The sequence below is a fragment of the Perissodus microlepis genome, chromosome 23, assembly GCF_051167445.1.
Source record: "Perissodus microlepis isolate ML-2025 ecotype Zambia chromosome 23, ASM5116744v1, whole genome shotgun sequence".
Taxonomy (NCBI): domain Eukaryota; kingdom Metazoa; phylum Chordata; class Actinopteri; order Cichliformes; family Cichlidae; genus Perissodus; species Perissodus microlepis.
This window is the reverse complement of record NC_140482.1, coordinates 32,054,473-32,076,177: the sequence shown is the minus strand read 5'-3', so window position 1 is coordinate 32,076,177 and position 21,705 is coordinate 32,054,473. Positions and strand designations below refer to the sequence as shown.

General features: G+C 41.3%; 3 protein-coding genes across 4 annotated transcripts; 2 read left to right on the top strand and 1 right to left on the bottom strand.

The window, feature by feature from the left end:
• The first annotated feature begins 341 nt into the window (after positions 1-341).
• On the top strand, positions 342-2,960 carry LOC146361808 (uncharacterized). The gene is made up of 3 exons (XM_084920624.1): positions 342-796; positions 985-1,047; positions 1,401-2,960. The coding sequence occupies exons 1-3, from the start codon at positions 695-697 to the stop codon at positions 2,508-2,510; spliced, it is 1,275 nt and encodes a 424-aa protein (XP_084776750.1). The 5' UTR covers positions 342-694; the 3' UTR covers positions 2,511-2,960.
• A 48-nt stretch (positions 2,961-3,008) lies between these two features.
• Positions 3,009-11,047, bottom strand: LOC146361807 (uncharacterized). 2 transcript variants are annotated; one of them, XM_084920622.1, is made up of 11 exons: positions 9,426-11,047; positions 9,175-9,237; positions 6,901-7,326; positions 6,634-6,694; positions 5,905-6,040; positions 5,616-5,711; positions 5,096-5,388; positions 4,584-4,807; positions 4,099-4,297; positions 3,792-3,981; positions 3,009-3,537 (listed from the first exon to the last, which is right to left on the bottom strand). In XM_084920622.1, exons 1-9 carry the CDS (start codon positions 9,525-9,527, stop codon positions 4,193-4,195), a joined length of 1,506 nt encoding a protein of 501 aa, XP_084776748.1. In that variant the 5' UTR covers positions 9,528-11,047; the 3' UTR covers positions 3,009-3,537; positions 3,792-3,981; positions 4,099-4,192. The 2 variants fall into 2 exon arrangements, with proteins under 2 accessions (XP_084776748.1, XP_084776749.1); XM_084920623.1 differs by lacking the exons at positions 3,009-3,537; positions 3,792-3,981; positions 4,584-4,807.
• Positions 11,048-11,082: 35 nt separating this feature from the next.
• On the top strand, positions 11,083-21,204 carry tmem59l (transmembrane protein 59-like). The gene is made up of 8 exons (XM_084920626.1): positions 11,083-11,343; positions 12,293-12,398; positions 13,098-13,192; positions 13,333-13,485; positions 17,564-17,669; positions 17,767-17,881; positions 18,394-18,511; positions 19,454-21,204. Exons 1-8 carry the CDS (start codon positions 11,179-11,181, stop codon positions 19,610-19,612), a joined length of 1,017 nt encoding a protein of 338 aa, XP_084776752.1. The 5' UTR covers positions 11,083-11,178; the 3' UTR covers positions 19,613-21,204.
• The last annotated feature ends 501 nt before the right edge of the window (positions 21,205-21,705 follow it).

Here is a 21,705-nt window from a genome sequence, read left to right as displayed (position 1 = left end):
AACTGTAAAAGCTCATCTGCAGGTGAGGCACAATGGGGCGCCGTTTGTAAACTGAAACATGCCGAAATTAACGGCAACATTTTTCCACATTTAGCTCTAAATCTTACAAAAACATGTTTTTTCGAGTCATTTTTTACAACATTTAGTAAAATATTTGTAACTTTTCATATTTAAAACAGGATTTTAAATGTTAAATCTAAATGCTAAATGTTAAATCTAAATGTTAAATGTTAAATCTAAATGCTAAATGTTAAATCTAAATATTATATTTAAATGTAAATGTTAAATGTTAAATGTAAATATTATATTTAAATGTAAATGTTAAATGTAAATATTATATATAAATCTAAATGTTAAATGTTAAATCTAAATGTTATATATAAATCTAAATGTTATATATAAATCTAAATGTTAAATGTTAAATCTAAATGTTATATATAAATCTAAATGTTAAATGTTAAATCTAAATATTATATATAAATCTAAATGTTAAATGTTAAATCTAAATATTACGGGAAACTAAAGATTTAGCTAATGTGCAAATTTATTGTACGGGTCAACGGAAATACCAAAATAAAAGCTTCAAGAAAACCTCCCGCGCTAAAGTGTGCCGGTAGTGGTCAGGTTCTGTGTTTGCGCTCCTCTCACGGTCACTTTTGACTGCCATGAGCTGCTTCACCTATTCCCTACCAGCATGTCCAGCGATTTAGCTGAAAACATTGGAAGAGCCGTTTTGTCGGCCATCCAACGATTCAGCGGTAGTGCACCCTCGACCTCACAAACGCCGCAGCACTTGGTAAGTTTATTGTATAGCATTTTGGACGGGTTGATAGCAGTGTTAGCAAAACTAGCAAAGCTAAATTACTTAGCTAGTCCTCAATTATTTCATTTGGTAGGCAGCAGACAGAGATCGAACATCATACAACTCTATTTATTTATTTGGTAGGTAGGTAACAGTCGTTCTTGATGTAAATGTTTCCTTAGGAATCCAGCAATGCACCTGGACCAAGTAGACCCGCCGTCTCCACTGGGATACCATACCGCTCGGTAGGCCTTCTTACACATATCATTCAGCTGACTGATTTTTGTTTTTTCTTTGGTGTAATATGTCACCTTAAATTAAATCCTGTCAAAGTAATGATTCTGATTCTACATACATTTCATCTTCTTAGGGGTCCATCACTAGCAGTGTCACATCACCATCAACAACATTCACAAGTTTTACGTCATATTTTATTACTGCTTTTGCTGTGAAGTGTCTTTTGATTGCTCACTTTCATATTTTAAAACTATTGATAAAATATTACTCTCTAGCTAATCTGTCACAGTACAATTTCCTCAAATTACCCATCTTTTGTTATAGAATTGTGCTCATTGAGATTATCTGTGCTGTGTTCTAGGATGTTTACCAAGGAAGGCTTCAGATTTCCAAAGAGGAATTGGAAAATGTTCTTTCCCTGAAAACATCTTTTACTGAAGCTGCATCTATCCTTTCCATCTCCAGGCCCACTCTGTATAAGTTACTGCAAGACTATAATATCTCAGAGTCAAAATTCAATGTAATCAGTGACCATGAGTTAGATCAGATAGTGTCCCAGATAAAAACTGAACATCCAAATGTTGGAGAAGTGATGCTGATGGGTCATCTGCGTTCCAAAAACATAGTGGTTCAAAGATGGCGCGTAAGAGAGTCACTGCGGAGGGTGGACTCGGCTGGTGTTCTGTCCAGGAGAACTGCAGTTGCTCGGCGAGTATATTCTGTGCCTCATCCAAATTTCATATGGCACATAGATGGAAATCACAAGCTGATTCGTTGGAAGTTTGTTGTTCATGGTGCAATAGATGGATACAGCAGGATGTTGATGTTTCTTCAGTGCTCCAGCAATAATCGAGCTGAGACTGTGAAAGCCCTCTTTACTGCAGCTGTTGGACAATTTGGCAGACCCCTGCATATCAGGACTGATCATGGAGGAGAGAACGCTCAGATTTGGGAGGACATGCGAGCAAGCAGGGGTGAAAGCTCTGTCTTAATGGGAAGTTCTGTGCACAACCAGAGGATTGAGCGTTTCAACCGAGACTTAAACAACAACTGTAGCCGCATTTATGCACCTATATTTTATGAATTGGAATCACTTGGTATCCTAGACTTAGAAAATGCAACAGACCTATTTTGCCTTCATTATGTGTTTCTACCACGAATCAACCGCACTTTGAAGGAATTCAAAGCTGGATATAACAATCACTCTATTTCCACTGAAGGTAATAGAACTCCCATCCAGCTTTTTGCCTGCGGAACTCATGTGTTTCATCGTCACAACCCAGAACTTTCTACAGCAGAGGTCTCCATACCCTCCTTGTCAAACTCTCAAAGTAGGTTTGTCCCATTAAATGACAGCGATTTACAAGAGCTATATACAAGCATTCACCCTTTTGAAGAAGACAACAATAATGGTAAAACATTGTTTCAACGAACACAGCAGTATATTTTTAACAAACTTGTAAATGTGTGACCTCAACCACAGGATACCAGTGATGTTCTAAAGAGTGATGACACTTAGTATTCTTAAATGCTGTACAGCAAATGCGTTTTTTGTACTACTGCAGAAGCCCCTCCGCTCTAGCAGTGATGCCTCCTGCCATATAAGGACTCAGAGTTAATGACTGACAGTGACTCATAGGCTATTCAGAAGGCTACAACCACTTTTAGTTTATGGGTAAAAACAGTTATTCAGATTGCAGTAAAGCCATCAAATTCACACTGTAACAGTGTAATACAGTATAACAGTGAAAATTATCAACACGGAACAGTCAGTCTTTAAATCAATTCACAAGATTATCTACAGTATTGTGCTAATCATTGTAAAGTTGCAATAGTCTTAATAAATGTTGCTGTTAGATGTCTAAGTAATCCTGGCTTGTTCTACAAACCATGTTTAGTATACTCTGTGCATAAACTGTTTTGAAATGTCCTTGTTTAAAAAAAAGAAAAAGCTTAATAAAATTATTAATTGTATTACACCAGTGACTTTATTGATTTGTCGTTGAAAATACAGAGTTAGCATTTTTATAAATCTATTGAAGCTTTGAAAATTATTACATTTCAACATTAAATGCAGTCTGAATTTATTTCAACTATCTTGTATGAAGCAAAGTTACTTGAAACTACAATTAATGAACAGGATTAGAGTTAACCAACACACCATTTTAATTTCACTTTTTTGGAACATGTTTAGATGGTGCTGAATAAAGCTCCATTCATGAGTGCTACTAAGAAGCAGTAATGAAAAGAAGCATCATCAGCCATTGTTGTTTCATTCACAAAAAGCTGAAGCTCATTTGCACATCTGTGTGCAATCGGGAGATGTTTGCTTTCATCGTGAATGAATGTTATTTTAGGAGCTGGTTGAAAACCTATGGCTGGAACCTTGCTGCTCCCGGTGGCAAAAGCCAAGATGTGACCAGGCCTCAAAGCCTTCACAAATGCCTCTTCATCCTTGGTAAGAGTCCTTTCTCCAAGTGCGTCTCTCAGCTCTTTATCTAAAAACAAAGAAAAACCACCGTTAACCTGGGGACACTAAAATAGTTAAAGCTTGAGCTAACAACTAAATGATGGCTAATGTTTTTATAAAAAATACAGAGGTTGTCTTTGCTTTGCTTGTCAGTTGTAAGCTATCATACATCTTTATTCCTGTTTTGTGTGTGCATGTGACATAAAAAGACAAATTAAGTTTTACTTTAGTGTCCTGAATTGTTTCATGGCCAGACTACATTATATGTGAATTTCTGCTTACTTTCAACACACTGGAGAAATTCCCGAAATTTGACCACCATCAGCTCCTCTCTAACTCTTCTGTTGCTCCCAAGGACAGAATAGCTTGGCCTGAGAACCCCAGCAATTAAACTGGCTGTCAGATCTTTGTCCTCCCCCGATAGGTCAAGCAGAACACGCAAACTGGGGTTCTCTCTCAGGAGTGATAAAATCTAGACAGAAAAGTTTAAATAATGGTTAAATTCCAGTTTTAAATACAAAAAGTAGCTAACTCTAAATGTTTATTATAAAATAATGACCAATTGATACAGAAAAAATATAAATCTCACTCCATAGTAGGACAAGCCATCAGTTAGTTGATCGAAACAGCTTTGCCGTTGCAGAACTGCAAGGTATAGAGCTGCATTTTTCACAAACAGATCTTTATTGGCCATGGTGACTGAGTGGAAGACCTTCAACTTGATATCGCCATGAGTCGCAGCAGCTGACTGCTTCCTCCAAATCATGTTGAGTTGTTGCATTTACAACCTAAATATTTAAGAAAAACACTTTAAATGTTTGTTTTTTTACCAGTGTACACAAATACTGCAGATGGTTCATTTTAATTGGACTCGAAACGTTTTTGTTTTGGTTTATTTGGCTGTATTTCACCAATATTTTTTTTTTAAAACAAAAAGGAAACAAATTGAAAATATAATACATGGAATTGCCTCTAATAACCAAAAGTGTATTTATTATATATTATAAAAGAAGACCAGAAGACTTGTGAATACAGGAAATATTACAATATTCTTGTTATAATATTGCAATTCACCTTTTTCAGATTCTCTCTTAACTCAGGGTCACCTATATCATCCGGTGTTAGGTGTACTTGAAGAATGTCTCCTGACACAATGTAGTCTACTACATGTGGAGAGAGAAAGGCAGGTGCTTCTCCACCTTGCACTATTATCGTGGACAACATCCTGCCAATGGTTCGATATACTCCATTTTGCAAGTGTAGGATGTTAAATTTCAGTGTGCATCCATTTGGTGTAGCTGAAAAATAACACAAAAAAAAGTATATTCTGTACAGACCCCAAGTGATATCTTGAGATTGACAGACAAAAATGTATTACTTTTTTTTTTTTTTTTTTTACTGTTTCAGACACACAGAACATAACAGATTTATTATCTGTAGTCATTTATTAACTTGTTAATGTTCTGTCAAACAATGTTCAGATCAGGTGGTTGTTGCGTTTGTAACATTATAAAAACGAGTGTCGTCAACAAGCCTTTAGGCCTTGAGTAAGTAAGTTAGTTAGTTTGTCTATGAAATCATATTACCTTCAAAAGCACCACTGTCCTGAAAGATGGCCTTCACCAGTAAACGGAAAAACTCCCGCCTTGGCCCCCCAAGGTCAGCAGCATCTTCCTCTGTATCATGTTCATCGCTTGCAAATGTGACATAAAGCATCTCACAGCTTTCTGCAAACTTGGGTCTCTTGAACTGACGCAAAGCAGTCGACCACACATTGGCTCGACTGATATGGAGTTGTCTTGTTCCTGGTGTAATGACTTTCTCACTATGAGCTCTAAGAAGACCTTCAATTTTTTCTTTGCTGAGCTTCTTAAAAGACCTATATAAAAAAGGGACAATGACAAACAGATCTTGGGGAAAAATGGAAATTTGCTGTACATTTGACTCAAGTGCACAGAGTTACAACAGATAATTATGTTGTGATAGTCCATATTAAATTAGTCAGAAATGAGCAATTACCTTTGTAATTGTGTAACTGCAAAAAAATGATGCAAGTAAAGATGCAAATAAGATATTCAATTATCAAAGGTTACTTTCAAATCTTACCTTGAAATATGAACTTCTCTCTGTCTATCAGACTCTTCTAGGAGGCTACGCTGAATTGCCTCTTCAAGAGCTTCATCTTCCTCCAGAAAAATAGGGCTAAGTAGATAAGAGATATTAGAAATCATAAAACATGTCAGCCTTGAAGAATTTCTCACACTACATCATTAAAAAAAAAAATTAAATGTAAATCCTAAAGTTGCAGTCATTCAGCAAGAAAACCTGCATCAAAACAATATCCTAAACAACATCTAAAATGAAGGATTTCTTTAACCCCTAGACAACAGCTTACACAAATTCTGCCATATTATATGGAAACATCTGCTGTCCCTCTGCCTGGCCCTCATTTTCACTCTCTTGAATGCAGCTCTCTGTTTCCTGATGCTTGGCCTCACTTTCACCTGGTGTTGTAGACAACGCATGATGCACTGAACAAAGGAAAGAAGGTCAGCATGACTTGCTTCATAATGTTAACAGAGCCTTTATATATCCTTATATTAGTTTAAGTGAAAGTTGGGCACATATTCCTCCTTGGCTGTAATCACCTGTGATAATCCGTAAACATTAAAATGGTAAATGGCCTGTATTTGTATAGCGCTTTTACTAGTCCCCCCTAAGGACCCCAAAGCACTCTACACACCCAGTCATCCACCCATTCACACACACATTCACACACTGGTGGAGGCAAGCTACAGTTGTAGCCACAGCTGCCCTGGCGCAGACTGACAGAAGCGAGGCTGCCATATCGCGCCATCGGCCCTTCTGGCCAACACCAGTAGGCGGTAGGTGAAGTGTCTTGCCCAAGGACACAACGACCGAGACTGTCCGAGCCGGGGCTCGAACCGGCGACCTTCCGATTACAAGGCAAACTCCCAACTCTTGAGCCACGATCGCCCCAATCGGACAAATTAATGATGCTCTCATCAAACAAACCCTCCAGGAATTATTACGCACTACAGTAACAAAATCTAACTGGTCATTGAGCTTAGAACCTCACTAGGTTTTCATTCACGTCACATACCTCGTCTTCTCCGGCAGACTGGACTTTCAAAGTCACTGTCAGACAGCTCTTCTGGTTCCTCCTGAGGGAAAAGAAAGCATGTTCTACATAAAATCAAATACAGTTGCACCAAATCACTGGTAACACAGAGGCACATGGCTGCACTAAAAACTGTTTACACCTGCTAAAACTGCAATATTAATTAATACAATTAATAAAATTATGTTAAGGGAACAGACTCACTTTTTAGACAATAAATATTTCTGCACTGCAATATAAAATGTTTACCTGTGCAGGTTTTTGTATCCCTGCCATTATATAGAGGCAGGTGGTGTAACAAATCGAGCCAACTTCTTGGCCACCCCAAAGAAAACTGCTAGAAACATTTGGTTTCATTAGTCGTTTACATCCTCTAATTGTACTCAAATACTCAAAAGGGAATGTCTGGCCAGTTGACAGTGCAAATGTTCTTCTGAAGATTGCTGCTATTTCTTCTCTAAGTTGTGCTTCAGACCAGTCAGATGTAAAGGAGATCTTCCCAATAAGGCCATCTTGTGCTAGTTTTGCTCTCGAATCTCCTCTCGGTATGAGAAACGTTGATGCTGAAGACAAGGGCAAGCACACAACATCTTTTGTATAGTGTTTGCAGGTCTTGTTTTTTGTCACAAAATGTGAGCGCGTAGCATGAGCTTGAGGAACTGATGGAAGAGGAACCTGAAATGAATTCAAACACAGATAGACACCTATGCATTACAATACATCCTTAAGGTTTCTGTTATCTGTTCATTAAAACAAACAAACAAACAAACAAACAAACAAACAAACTGTAGACTCAGACCATCTTACTATTGTCTACCCATTACACAGAAAACTGAACCTTTTGTATCTTGTAGATTAGCATTTGATGATTGTTGGTCAAGTTGGTGATTCAGTCCCCAGGTGCTCTAATCTAGAGCTCCCAATGGGTTTATCTGAGTATGACTGTGTGCGAATGTTGGACAGAAAAAGTGCCTGTATTAATCTGTGCATGTGAATGGGTAAATGAGATCTGTTGTATAAAGTGCTTTGAGCACTCAATTAGAGTAGAAAAGGCCTGCAGTTAGGTCAGTGTGTATTTGGACCCTAACAAGTTTTATTTTGTTGCCCGTTTACTGAAACATTTTCCAATCATAATTATATCATGAACATGATGTGCAGACTCAGCTTTAATTTAGGGTATCCATATTAAAATGATGATGTCATTACCAATTAAGCAGATAAAAGGCCTGGAATTGATTTGAGACGTAGTGTTTGCATTTTGAAAATTTTACTGTGAACAGACAACATGCGGTCAAAGAGAACATAACAGAAAAAAGAAAATTAAGAAATTAATACAGCCACTACAGTGACCATCAAAACGATGAAAAATATTGACGTAAAATTTATTTTGCGACACCACAGAACAAATGATAGTGTATAATATGAAATGATAGATGTTTTCATATCGTCATATCGAACAGCCCTAATACAGAGGGTTCACTGCAAGGTGCAAGCCACTCATAAGCCTCAAGAATAGAAAGGCTAGAATGGACTTAACAAAAAAAAAAAAAAACATCTAGTAAAAGCCAGCAAAATTTTGGAAAAACATTCTTTGGACAGATAAAACCAAGATCAACCTCTACCAGAATGATGGCAAGAAAAAAGTATGGAGAAGGGTGGAACGACTCATGATCCAAAGCATACCACATCATCTGTAAAACATGGCAGAGGCAGTGTGATGGTTTGGGCGTGCATGGCTGCCAGTGGCACTGGTAGTGTTTACTGAATATGTGACACAGGACTGAAGCAGCTGAATGTGTTCAGAGACATACTTGTCTGCTTAAGTCCAGCTAAAAGTAGTCACATTGATTGGGCAGCATTTAATAATAAAGATGGAAGATGACCCAAAACATACAGTCCAAGCACCCCATGACTTTAATAAAGTAAAGAAATAGAATATTCTTGAATGGCCAAGTCAGTCACTGGATTTTAACCCAATTGAGCATACATTTCAGTTGTTGAAGACTAAATTTGGACAGAAAGGCCCACAAACAAACAGCAACTGAAAGCCAATGCAGTAAAGGCCTGGCAGAGCCTTAGTAAGGAGGAATGCCAGCATCTGGTGGTGTCCATGACTTCAAGACTTCAGGCTGTCATTGCCAACAAAGGGTTTTGAATAAAGTAATAGAAATGATCATTTTATTTTCAGTTATTTAATTTGTCTAATTACTTTAGAGCCTCTGACATGATAGGATTGTGTTTACAAATTAATTTTTCCCCCTCACATTTTTATGCATTCATTTAGTCCAACCCACTGAATTAAAACTTAAAGTCTGCACTTCAACTGCATTGGAGTCATTTCATTTTTAATTCATTCTGGTAATGTACAGAAGCAACATTAGAAAATGTGTCTGTATCCAAATATTTATGAACCTGACTGTATATCAAAACCAGTCAGCTAAGATAAGATAACATACCTTTATTAGTCCCACAAGGGGAAATTTCATGATAAATAAATTAAATGATATGTGTAAGAAGGCCTACCGAGCGGTATGGTATCCCAGTGGAGACGGCGGGTCTACTTGGTCCAGGTGCATTGCTGGATTCCTAAGGAAACATTTACATCAAGAACGACTGTTACCTACCTACCAAATAAATAAATAGAGTTGTATGATGTTCGATCTCTGTCTGCTGCCTACCAAATGAAATAATTGAGGACTAGCTAAGTAATTTAGCTTTGCTAGTTTTGCTAACACTGCTATCAACCCGTCCAAAATGCTATACAATAAACTTACCAAGTGCTGCGGCGTTTGTGAGGTCGAGGGTGCACTACCGCTGAATCGTTGGATGGCCGACAAAACGGCTCTTCCAATGTTTTCAGCTAAATCGCTGGACATGCTGGTAGGGAATAGGTGAAGCAGCTCATGGCAGTCAAAAGTGACCGTGAGAGGAGCGCAAACACAGAACCTGACCACGACCGGCACACTTTAGCGCGGGAGGTTTTCTTGAAGCTTTTATTTTGGTATTTCCGTTGACCCGTACAATAAATTTGCATATTAGCTAAATATTTAGTTTCCCGTAATATTTAGATTTAACATTTAACATTTAGATTTAACATTTAACATTTAGATTTATATATAATATTTAGATTTAACATTTAGATTTATATATAACATTTAGATTTATATATAACATTTAGATTTAACATTTAACATTTAGATTTATATATAACATTTAGATTTAACATTTAACATTTAGATTTATATATAACATTTAGATTTAACATTTAACATTTAGATTTAACATTTAGCATTTAGATTTAACATTTACATTTAAATATAATATTTACATTTAACATTTAACATTTACATTTAAATATAATATTTAGATTTAACATTTAGCATTTAGATTTAACATTTAACATTTAGATTTAACATTTAGCATTTAGATTTAACATTTAAAATCCTGTTTTAAATATGAAAAGTTACAAATATTTTACTAAATGTTGTAAAAAATGACTCGAAAAAACATGTTTTTGTAAGATTTAGAGCTAAATGTGGAAAAATGTTGCCGTTAATTTCGGCATGTTTCAGTTTACAAACGGCGCCCCATAAGGCTCTGCTTAAGTTTTTACACAGAAAATGGAGCGCTGCTCAGGTCGATGTCCTCAAGATCACAGCATCAGCATCAGAGGGTCCAGAGAGTGATTAGAAATATTAAGAATAAAAAATGACACTCGCCCACAGATATCCACCCAAAGCAGAAACGAGTAATGGGCAGTCAGAGACAGAGGAGGAGCCAAAACACTCTGTTTCATTAAGAGCACACACAGTTAGCTCAGACACTCTCAGATACTGTCAGTTACTCACAAATACTCACGGATACTCTCAGAAACTTAAAGACACTTACAGATGCTGTCAGATACTCACACATACTCACAAATACTCACGGATACTCTTAGAAACTTACAGATACTGTCAGATACTCACAAATACTGTCAGAAACATATGGATACTCTCAGGTACAAATGCTCACAAATACTCTCAGTTATGTGTTATATTATATTGTATTATAATATACTATGTTACATTATATTATGTTATGTTATAGTACGTTACATTATGTTATATTATTTTATGTTATGTTGTGTTATGTTATGCTACATATACTCTATACATATACTTCTATAACTAGCATCGGTTAAACTTTTTCATAATCCCCTTTTTTCAGGTAACCCAGCAGTAAACCGTTCTTCTAACAGGCGTGACCGTGAGTTGCGTGTTGTGTCTCTGTGAGGTCTCAGGTGTGGGTCAGGTCCTCCTCTCCGCTGCTCGTTTATGCACTGCAGCAAAGGCTGCTCTGCGGATCGAGTAGGCTGTTTGAGGGGGGCCGGCGCGTGCGTGATGATGATGATGATGATGCGCGTGACGCCACGGGCAGAGGCAGATCAGCGGAGCGGCAGACGGGACCCGGGCTGAGGCAGCAGCAGCATCCGCAGCAGCAGTGGCGCCACAAAGCGACTCTCCGCGGCTCTCTCCGGGATCTGGCATGCTTCGGCTCGGCGGCAGGATGTGCGCGCTCTCGGCCCTGCTCTCCGTGCTCCTCGCTGGACTCGCTGCAGCGTCCTCCGATCTGTTTGACGACCAGCTGGGCGACATCAATTACTGCAAGAAGCAGTGCGCGCTCACCATCAGAAACAAAAGCCCCGCTAAAGTAAGTGGTCCCCGGCAGGCTCCATCCCGCTGCGGCGCGCAGCGCAGACTAACGCGGGAGCCAGTGCTCACGATAACCCGCAGTGAACGTGTTTAGGTCCGCGCGAGGGCCTCAGGGACGCTTCGGCGCACTTAGGCCGAAAATGGATGCAGCTGATTTCTGTGTGCATCTTAAAGGCCAGTCGAGACGTGAACTGCGTCAGTGACCCACTCGGATCCGCTGTTTGTAGACAGGTTTACGCAGACAAGGCCAGACCGGAGGGCGGCAGGCTGAGACCGTGGGGTTTGTGAGTTTCCGTGGATTACAGATTTTATATCTCGGGTGTTTGTCTCCCCCCTCCTCCCCTTCTCCTCCTCTGCTGCCTTCAGGTGTGGTTCAGACACCCTGCAGGGCGGCAAGGGGTAGAGCTGCAAACACCCGGTTTGAAATCTGCGATCCAAAGCTCTGCGTCCATCACACAGAACAGCGACTCCAGACACGCTGTGTACGCATTCACCTTCGCGCTTTGGGATAAACAGCCTTTCCCCTCCCTCCGAATCAGCGCGGAAACGCAGTAAAGATGATGAAAAGCTCAAGGCTGTAATAAACTGGCCAAAAACCTTTTTTGTCTCGTCTATTCCCAGCGAGGCCACCAGAGGAAGCTGTTTCTTTATTTGCATCAAGAGTGTGGTGAGAGGAGGATGCAGCAATGTGCATCCTCCTCTCACCACCACAGTATCCTGCAAAATTTTCATGGAGCTCGCTCATTACCATCAGCTTTCTCTGGCAGCATCTAAACGCGTCTTATAAACTGTTTATGTCAGGCCATAATATTACAGCTGCACCGTGTCATTACGAATGCCATGACCCATCTATGTCACAGCTCCTAACAAGGTTATCTGGAGTTTATCCAAGACTACAGGAGACATCTCTAATTTTGAACCCCCCCTTCTGTCTGTTTGACTGCTAGGACTCCATAATGAACGCCTGTCACCGTGGCTGTCGCCTCTACTCCATCTGCCAGTTTGTCAATGGCAATGCTGGCTTTAATACCAGCAGGGAGGAGTGTCAGGGAGGTGAGTCAGTGTGTCAAGCTGTCCATTGGCTTCTATCTATCTATCTATCTATCTATCTATCTATCTATCTATCTATCTATCTATCTATCTATCTATCTATCTATCTATCTATCTATCTATCTATCTATCTATCTATCTATCTATCTATCTATCTATCTATCTATCTATCTTTGCATTTTCTTCAATGTTAATTGTAAATCAGATTGAAAAAAGAAAGAATCCTGAAGAGAGGTCACGAGGGTCAAAATCCATACGAAGCACAATGGTTCTTTTATCTACGAATGTTTTCGTAGTTGTTGGAAAAGACAGGACTGGATTTGAAAATAAAATCTGGAGAGCAACATCAAAGCTCTGGTAAACACTGCAGTGTTTCCTGAAAGCTGGCAGGCTCGTTTTTGTCAGGGAGGGCTGTTCTCCCTGTTTGAACTGCTGTATTGAAAATCAATGATGTGATTTGCTGTCCAGACAGCAGATACCCCGGTTCCTCCTGCTTCAGTAACAGCATTGTGGAGCGAGTCGTCTCAGTTGTGTCCGTTCTTTCTGCCCTCACCTGTTTTATTTCTTCTCTGCTGACTTCCCTTTTGTGCTCATTCTTTCTTTTCTCACTCCTTCATCTGCGCTGTCAACCTGCTTTTGCTCTTTTCCTTTTTTATATATTCTGTCATACTTCACTACTGCGCCCTCTCTCTCTCTCTACAGCATGCCAGGAGGCATATATTAAGCTGCTGGAGCAGGAGGCCTGCAGCACCGGCTGTGCCAGCCAGCCTTCCGAACCCGAGATCAAGAGAAGGAAGGTGAGAAAGAGCACTTTGCGCTCGATAGGTGCACCCAGACACACACATCTTATAGGTGTCGGTTTAAACTTGGCACATTAAAAACACAAGTGTGTACACAGGAGACCACCCTCACTGCCGTCCTGCTCTTTCTCCTGCAGCTGAAGGCCATGACTCTCCGCCCAAAGCCGCCCTCTGTGATGGAGGCCGTGTCCAGCTGGTGCAATGACATTGTCAGCTCCGCCCAGAGTTTAATTTCCTCCACCTGGACCTTCTACCTGCAGGCTGACGACGGCAAGGTTGTGGTTTTCCAGGTAGGACCAGCTGGCACTGGGAGACGGGGAACACCATAGAGCAGGGATGTCAAACTCATTTTACACTGTGGGCCACATACAGCTTTGATATGTTGGCCGGACCAGTGAAACTCCAATTTCTGTCAGTGTAAACAAGTTTAACTCCACAGTGAGATACTTTAATGTAAGACAGAGAAGCAATTTCATCAGAAATGCTGACGACTCTTTGGGCTTAAACTGTAAAGACGTAAATGTGTTTAATATGTAATTTAATTACCTCGGTGCATTGTGAGTGGCCACAGGGGGAGCTCTTCATCAGCAGGAAAAGCTGTAAACTTGTGAAAACACCAACATTTATGTCCTTCACATAAATTCACAAAGCCAACCAATTAGGCCAGATTGGTGTCTTCGCTGGGTCGATTCAGGCCCCCGGACCTCATGTTGGACACCCCTTCCATAAGCTGTATATAAAAGAATGATGTCGTGTTTTAAGGAGATAACTGCGGGTTGGATCTGACTGCAGTAGCAATGCAGGAAAATGTTCACTGAGGTCATTGATCCCACGGCAGCCACACACGTCATCACTGGCTGGCTGTTAGGAACGTTTGTTTTACTTTTCAGTTATGCCCTGAATGTGTCACCTGTAAATAAAAACAGCAGTGTGAACATTTACGCCACTTTTCTTACCCGGCATTCAAAATTAAGACAAACCACCAAAAAGATGGAATCCTGTTTTTTGCTTTGGTCAGATCTTCAGTCTGTTCTACAAATTTCACACCACGTGACTGGAAAGACAGAATATTTTAATTTGCACGTACACAGTATCTGCACTGTATATTCAGGATATATTCGTTCATGCAGGGTCTGTTGCCTACCGGTGTTGGAAAAATATAAAATGACTACTTACGGCGATTTTACGCCTCATATGTTTTTAATTGGAGGTTAAGGCAAGCCAGCGAGCCCTTATAGATTACTGGATGAGCTCACCTCTGCTTCCTTCCCGTTAGAACTGTGAAATGTATCCTCTGGTATACACTGTGTACAGCCTGGGCCACAGCTCATTTTAGAGTCAGTGCATCTGTGAAGGTTGAGTGAACAAGGGCACACAGCGGGGTGGAGGAAAGGTGGCTGAATTCAGAGAGCTGGATGGGTTTTTTTCCCCCTCACTGCACTTTAATTGTTTATAAATTTCCTTTTAAATGATGTCACTTCCCCTTGCTGCCATGCATATTTGATGACCAGCTGTTGAGCTCACCTCACGATGGAAACTCACTGCAAGATTAAACAGAACAGACTACACCGAAGAACAGTGAAAAAGTGAAAGTGCTGCTTCCACTGTGATGCTGATGCAGACTTTTCTGCATTGACAGCTGAGGTCATGTGTGTCTGGTGACCTTGGCTGACTTGGAAAAAACCTCTCTATTATCCATCGCCGTGCGTCTTTAGATGCAGAGTGGAAAAAAGATTCAGCATTTGTCGCGTTTTCTGTTTTTGAAAAGAGTAAATTCAGATGTTAGTGTATCTTTTTTTGTTAAAGCCAACACAGTAAACCACCTCTACATTAAAGCTAAAATAAGATTGGGTCTGTTTAACCACCGACTGCCCAGCCAGATCCTCCAAAATCAAAAACCATCTCTCCCAAGTGTTTTCACGTTTGTATAAGTGACTTCAATGGCAGTTAAAGCTGCATAATTAAAGGCTTCTGTGGGAAATGATAGTATTTATGCACTCTAACGCATACACACAAAGGCTTCTGTGTAACACAGAGCTGTCTGTTATGCTGAAATTCATTATTAGGTATAAAAATGTGTGTGCACGCTGGGCTGTAATTCTCAACCTCATATATGGCGATGGAGCAAGCGCAGAATATGAAATTACCGACATTTCTTTTGGACTCGGTGATGGATGTTTGCTCTTTATGGCAGCGACACGCAGACTGGAGCAGCAGGGGGAAACCAGCAGGCTCCGAGAGGCAGTGAGAAAACTATCAGGCCTGTGTTTAGTGGGCAGCTGGCGAACCGCCACCAACTCGACAGATTGACTCCCCGAGTGTTGAAACAACAGAAAAAGTCGGGCTAAGGATCGGGACAGCAGAGAGGAGGGGGGAATAAACCGCTGTTGCCTGAAATAAAAATGGCATGGCTGTCCATTACAGACTGACTGTATGCAGAGAGCTTTGCCTGACACCATGCTGCGAGGATAATAATATGAGCAAGCATCATAAAAACAAGCAGGCGGCTCACAGGAACCAGACAGTATACGATTCTCAGTTATTCCTACTGAAGGGGAAAACAAACTTGTAATTTTAAAGAAAGACTTGCAAAGCGGACCTCTTTATCCCTTCTCACCACCACCTTGTTGTTTTGACAGTTCAGCCCTCGATGAGGTGGCGGGAGAAGAGCGTTTGAAACAAAGTGGATCGATTAAGCGCCTCTTCCAGCTGAGCCGTGGTTTTTGTTAACAAACAAATTGAACTCTGTGTGCGGTGAATACACAAAGAGAAGGCGCTGCTCCATTTCTTCCTGCATTAGTCATTCTGCCCAAATGAATTTTAAAGAAAATGCCTGAACAGAACGCAAAGAAGTGGTGACACAGCAGCGTTTGGAGGAAGTCTGACTCACAGGTGTTTTGCTAGAATTATCGATATTGGTGAACTGACATAAGCACGGACACAAGCGACACGTGTGCTTGCTGGATGCAGAGCTGCTGCAGGGAGCGAGGGTGTGGATGACAATCACAGTTTAACTTGGATCCCTTCTTGATGTTGATTGATCAGGACTGTGAGCTGGAATGGGGGGGGGGTTACACGTTTTTTTCCTTCGAAAGGGTAGCACGATAGCCCCCCGTATGCATATGTTAGTGCATGTTTCCTGCATAGGCACGGTGAAATACTCTTGGCCACAGAACAGGAAGGCTCGAAATCTGAGGTACACCCTGGACAGGGGAAGATAAACAGCCATACACGCTCTCAGATCCACAGCTACGACCAGTTTATCTGACAAACACGTCGTGGAGGACACCCCCACAAGCGAAACGAGAACATGCGCGCCAGAGGGAGTGTTCGCCCGGGGCACCAAACAGGCTAGGACCGCCACTGAAAACGAGTGAGAATAAACTCAGTTTCCAGAGTGACTTGCAGCGCGTCAGCAGTCCTTTGCTGCTCTGGTCATGTGACTGAAATCACTCGCTAAGTTAGCAGATCACTCATTTCCAAAACAAAGTAAAGAATAAAGTGAAAATGATCCTCGATTATAGTGTCCGACACAGCAAGAGGTTTCAGATCCCGTCGAGTGTCAGAATGGATGAATAATGGGGAAGAAGACACTCCACGGGGATGTGTTGTGCTGTTAGTAGGCCTGTGAGAGTGTGCTGTTGCTGAGGCCAGCAATAGTATCGTTACAACTGACTACAGCTGCTGTTAGAGTGGAGGGAGGGTCAGCAGTAGGGAGGCAAAATCCTCTTTTAATGAGTTCTCCAGGGGAACCGAAAACATCGCGCACGTAATGAAACACACAACAGTGGAAATGGCAACAGCAGGCTCTATGTGGGTTTAAAAAGATGTTTTTCAGAGATGGTGTCCCACTAAAAGGAGCTTTAGTGAACTTATTTCAGTGTCTGAGAGAAAAGGAAACTGAGCATGCTTGAAAAAACGAATTCTAATGACGCCGTTGGCTTCACACGACGTTAAATGCTGAAGTACGAATAACTGAACTTTTACTGAACAGAGGAGAAAGATTCAGATTCAGAAAGACTCTGTCGTTATGCTGAGAAATTCACGGGGAGCGTTTGTAGACCGTACCCTCACAGACGGCTCTTAAAGGGCTGACATGTCCTTGAATACAAGTTTGAATCATCCCTCCAGCTCCAGGGCTGTCTGTGGGTAAGAATCTCAAATCTTTGTATGAAGGAGAGAAAAGAGAAGCAGGTGTTTTGTGTCCAAAGTCAGAATTTCCGCAACGATTAACTGAATGTTAAAGGTTTTCACTATAATCGTGACCTTAAGGTGATCACCTGGATGCCTTCTGTGGGGTTTCTATGTGTTTGCTCTGACTTTTCTCATCGCTTAGGAGCTCCTCTGATGCTGTTTTCCTCTCCTCAGAGCCAGCCAGAGATGGAGTACTCTCTGCCCGAGCTGCAGGCTCCTCGATCCAGCGTGGCAGACAAACCCTGGCCTCAGGTCCACTCTCACACCCAGAGGCCCCACGGTTAGACCAAAATGCTCTGCACATCCATGCTTCTGCAATATCCCACCATTTGTTGTTTCAGCTAGAACTGATGTCCACTTTTTTAACTGTGTGTCAGGTGCGAGGGGACACGGGGAGAAGGGAACTCCCAAAGCTGCAGCTAAAGGGAAACACGCCGTCCAGCACCCGGAGGACCTCGCATCTGAGCACGACTTCCTCGGCTGCATGTCCAGGTGACACTGTGGAAAATCACCAATTAAATGATTTAAGCAGAGCGTTTATCATAAATTTAAATTGCTTTTACACAAGTGCTCCTTGGAGCCTGCATGAAAATGAACCTAAAGACACATGAAACCTGTTTGATGAAGCTAATCTAACACAGCTAACAGAGCTGCAGTATCGCGCAGTGTTTGGCAGTGGACACATTTAACTCCCCAACCTTACACTGACGTCCTAACTGACAAAGACAGCTGAACAGATGAAGTTCATCCTGTTTGCAAAACTCATAAAATGCCAGTTAGAACCACAGAGAATCAAATAAAGTGATTCTTTCACTAAACGAGTTACAACATGCAGAAAAATACCTCTCTGATTCTTTGACTTTGAACTTTAATTGCATTAACGAGATGCTATTTAAGTCTATGCAACATCTGCAGTGCATTTATTTATAATTTGGCGATCTTCTCGGTCTTTCTGGCCCACCTCATTCTCACGCCCTCCCCTGCTCCCCCGCTTCCTTCTGCAGACGTTCAGGCCTTCCACGGTGGATTTTAGCCGCTTGTCTCTTCCTGTCTATCATGGTCATGCTGTGGCTCAGCTGTGCCAGCCTCGTTACCGCACCGGAGCAGCACATCAAGACACAGGTAACCATTTGGAAAAGAAATGACTCAACATTAAATCATGAATTCACCTGCTCTGCCTGGGTGGGCAGTGCACCTGTGTTTTCTAATCTCGGAGCTCCTTGAGGACACCTTTAAAGTAACACAAACCAAACAACAGCCCACTTCTGTCTGAGTCTGGATTTCATTCCAGGAAGGCGGCATAAACATTGCTTTGATATCTGATTCTTATCAGCATTTCCCATCCACAGCAGCTAGCATGTCTTCTCCCGGTCTTCCCTTTCTGCTCATCCAATCCGTTAGTCGTTAGTGAGGTGCACTTCATCTGCAGCCTGTCACAGCCTTGAAACATGCTACCAGGCTGCAGCTGGATCATCACACGCATGTTTTGTGCACTCCGGTGTCTCACTTTGCTTTGTTACTGAACATATCTCAACCACACATACAAGTTTTATTTGATTTATTTATCTGTTGATAGTTTACACAAGTTGTAATTATGAGTAAATAGAAGCTGCTGTGTATGCAAACATGCTGTGAATGCACTGGAGGACGTACATCGTGTCTTCAGTCTTCTCAGAAAGCTTTAAAGAAAAGGGAATGTTTCAAACATTAGATAATCGTAGCATTACCAACTTAGACTTTGAAGAATTTTTATATATTTGACTCTGATAAACTGGGAATACACAGATGTGTGTTTGTCAGGTTTTTTGTCCTGGATCCTCAAAACTCGTGCGGTAAAAATCCATGAAAAACAAAACAAAACAGGATACAGGTAGAAATCTCCTCTTTCCATCGCTGAAGCTGTCGGCTCCTGTCAAACCTCAGACGCGTGCCTTATCTTCCCTTTAGAAAAAGGAGCTTTTAAATCACAGCAGTACACAAACGCTTTCCTAGAACTGTCAGTTTATCCACGCCGTATGGTATTTTGTGCCTTTTTAAAAAAAAAAATTGTTTGTATTTTTTTAGCTGAGCATCAACGGAGATAAAGAGTTTCTGGAAAACGCCCACAAGGTCAACCCGTACCACCTGAGTCCCGTCATCGCCGTCACCGTAAAGCAATCGGAGGAGAGCCAGGAAGCCGGGCCGCTGCCGGTGAAGGTCGACTTGAACAAAACGTGCGTTTAGGATGGAGAGCGGCTGTCTCGCTTCAGCGGGTGACTAAACTCTGAGGCTCGTCAGAGAAGAGGGGTGGGGTGAAAGAAACACATTACGATGCTTACTCCATCAGCAGAATTTTAAAGAAACATATTCTTAAGAGCATGGCACCCTCCATCTTTTAAAGTGATCTCACACAAACATCTAGCTCGTGTCAGTCAGTTGGGTTTTTTTTCTGTGTCAGCTCCACCTGTCATGCATTTCATTACTTTGTACAATCCAGGTTTCGTCAAGCGAGGTCGTTCCCTAATGGTTAGCCCGCTCATTGCTTATTGATGAGTCTCGTCTCCGAGCCACGCGCGAGACAAGCAGAGAGGACAGACCGCAGCCGAGAGCGCTCGTGTCATTCGTCAAGTGTGGACAAGAAGACAAACGCGGAGCTTCATCTTAGATTCAGTTTTCCTTCGTTCTCAGAGAGTTTGGATTAATTAGTGGCTTGCTCACAGCAAAGAGGAAAAAAAGCTCTGAGAGGAAAGGAAGATGAATGAAAGGTGAGCGAAACACTCTGAGAGTAATCCCTCGCAGTTTATGATCCGTTTACTCAGTCAGCACCGTGATCTGTGCAGAAATAGCCTCGAAATTGAGATTCGCGTCTCGACAGCATGAAACGGTTCTCAGGTGAGTTACCCTCGCCGGGTTCGGAGGTACAAAAACAGCACGTCGGCGTCTCTCGTCGCCTCAGTCCCGTGTGTTTTCTGGATCTTTGTCTTTTCACACAGCTCGAATTAAATCTTAAACCGGACGCCGTCTTTAAAAATGAGCAAAAATCGACCTTAATTTATTTTCTCCTCGTTATATTCCGAGTCATCAAAGTGAGTTACCCGTTAGTGTTTTTGCAGTACCATGTACAGTTCAGTCATCATGCAAATGTAATTAGTCTGTATGTAAAATACTGTAACTTCAGCTAGAGAGAGACACACACAAAGACAGATCACACCTGTTGCTATATTATTAATAATGCTATTGTTATTATGATGATGATAATTATTCTGTTATTGCTCTTCTATCACTTCAAGACTTCATAGCTGTTATATGTGCTTTCTAATAGCTGACTATTTTGTATGTCCTAGGAGCACATACTGATGGATTCCCTCTGTAACAGTGTGTAATGCAAAGCTTTTAACACAGACCTTTGTTATTGAGCACAGTCGCAGTCTTAGAGAAGATTTTCTGTTTTCCTCTCAGTGCTTTAGATGTCCTGTAGCGCTCTCTTTTAATCCAGGCTATGTAGACAAAAAAGCGTGCATGCAAGTGATTCTTTGATAGTTTATCTTAACCGCTCGCCACTACGGCACAACTCTACTGTAGACTTGTGATTTTTTGTGTTCATATTACTGTAAACCTTGAATAGAATGCGTAATAACGAATGACAATATCCTCATGATATACAGGAAGGACTCTTAATAATAATTTTTTAAAAAGCCATTCGATCGATATCTGTGCCGGAGGTATGCCGCAAGGAACGTGAAGATGGATTTCAAACTGTATTGTTTCCTTTTTACTGGTCTGTTAATTTTCAATGAAACGATACAACATGATGAAATAAAGTGTTTTCATGGTAAGCGTGATTTTTTCATTCCTAAAGAAAACCTCAGACAAAGCGCGCACTCGTGCGTGCTTGTGTCAGCGTGTGTGTGAAGCTCGTAAAGACAGAAATGATATCAGGCTTAACGGTAGCATGGAGAGCAGAAGATTAATGGCAAACGGTCCGGTACTTATATAACGCTACACTGAAATCACATTCATAAAGTGCTTTATTCTAAGCCTTTACTCACTTAATAACTGTGACGCCGCACACGCAGTCCAGTGGGTACTCTGGGGAACATTAGGGCTTCAACGTGCAGACTGGAGGAGCCGGGGATCGAACCACCAACTGTCCAACCTCCTCTAACTTCCGAGCCACAGCCGGACACACTACAAAGATTATTTCAGAAGCACCCAAACACAGTAAATGAGCACATGAACGTCACTCACATGTGTCGCTGCTGAACATGTCCCCCAGCCTGAACAGAGCGGGTCTCAGGGTGTGGGCGAAAAGGTCATCAGGCTGAAATGTTGTTGTT

Bases quoted from the DNA above. Each gene is read 5' to 3' on its own strand.
- LOC146361807 (XM_084920622.1), bottom strand. From the start codon at position 9,527: ATGTCCAGCGATTTAGCTGAAAACATTGGAAGAGCCGTTTTGTCGGCC. The intron at 7,327-9,174 runs GTAGGCCTTCTT...AATTCATTTCAG, and splicing joins CTGGGATACCATACCGCTCG to GTTCCTCTTCCATCAGTTCC. The intron at 4,808-5,095 runs GTAATATGATTT...GTTATTTTTCAG, and splicing joins GGACAGTGGTGCTTTTGAAG to CTACACCAAATGGATGCACA.
- tmem59l (XM_084920626.1), top strand. From the start codon at position 11,179: ATGCTTCGGCTCGGCGGCAGGATGTGCGCGCTCTCGGCCCTGCTCTCC. The intron at 13,193-13,332 runs GTGAGAAAGAGC...TTTCTCCTGCAG, and splicing joins CCGAGATCAAGAGAAGGAAG to CTGAAGGCCATGACTCTCCG. The intron at 13,486-17,563 runs GTAGGACCAGCT...TCCTCTCCTCAG, and splicing joins GCAAGGTTGTGGTTTTCCAG to AGCCAGCCAGAGATGGAGTA.
- LOC146361808 (XM_084920624.1), top strand. From the start codon at position 695: ATGTCCAGCGATTTAGCTGAAAACATTGGAAGAGCCGTTTTGTCGGCC. The intron at 797-984 runs GTAAGTTTATTG...ATGTTTCCTTAG, and splicing joins CACAAACGCCGCAGCACTTG to GAATCCAGCAATGCACCTGG. The intron at 1,048-1,400 runs GTAGGCCTTCTT...GCTGTGTTCTAG, and splicing joins CTGGGATACCATACCGCTCG to GATGTTTACCAAGGAAGGCT.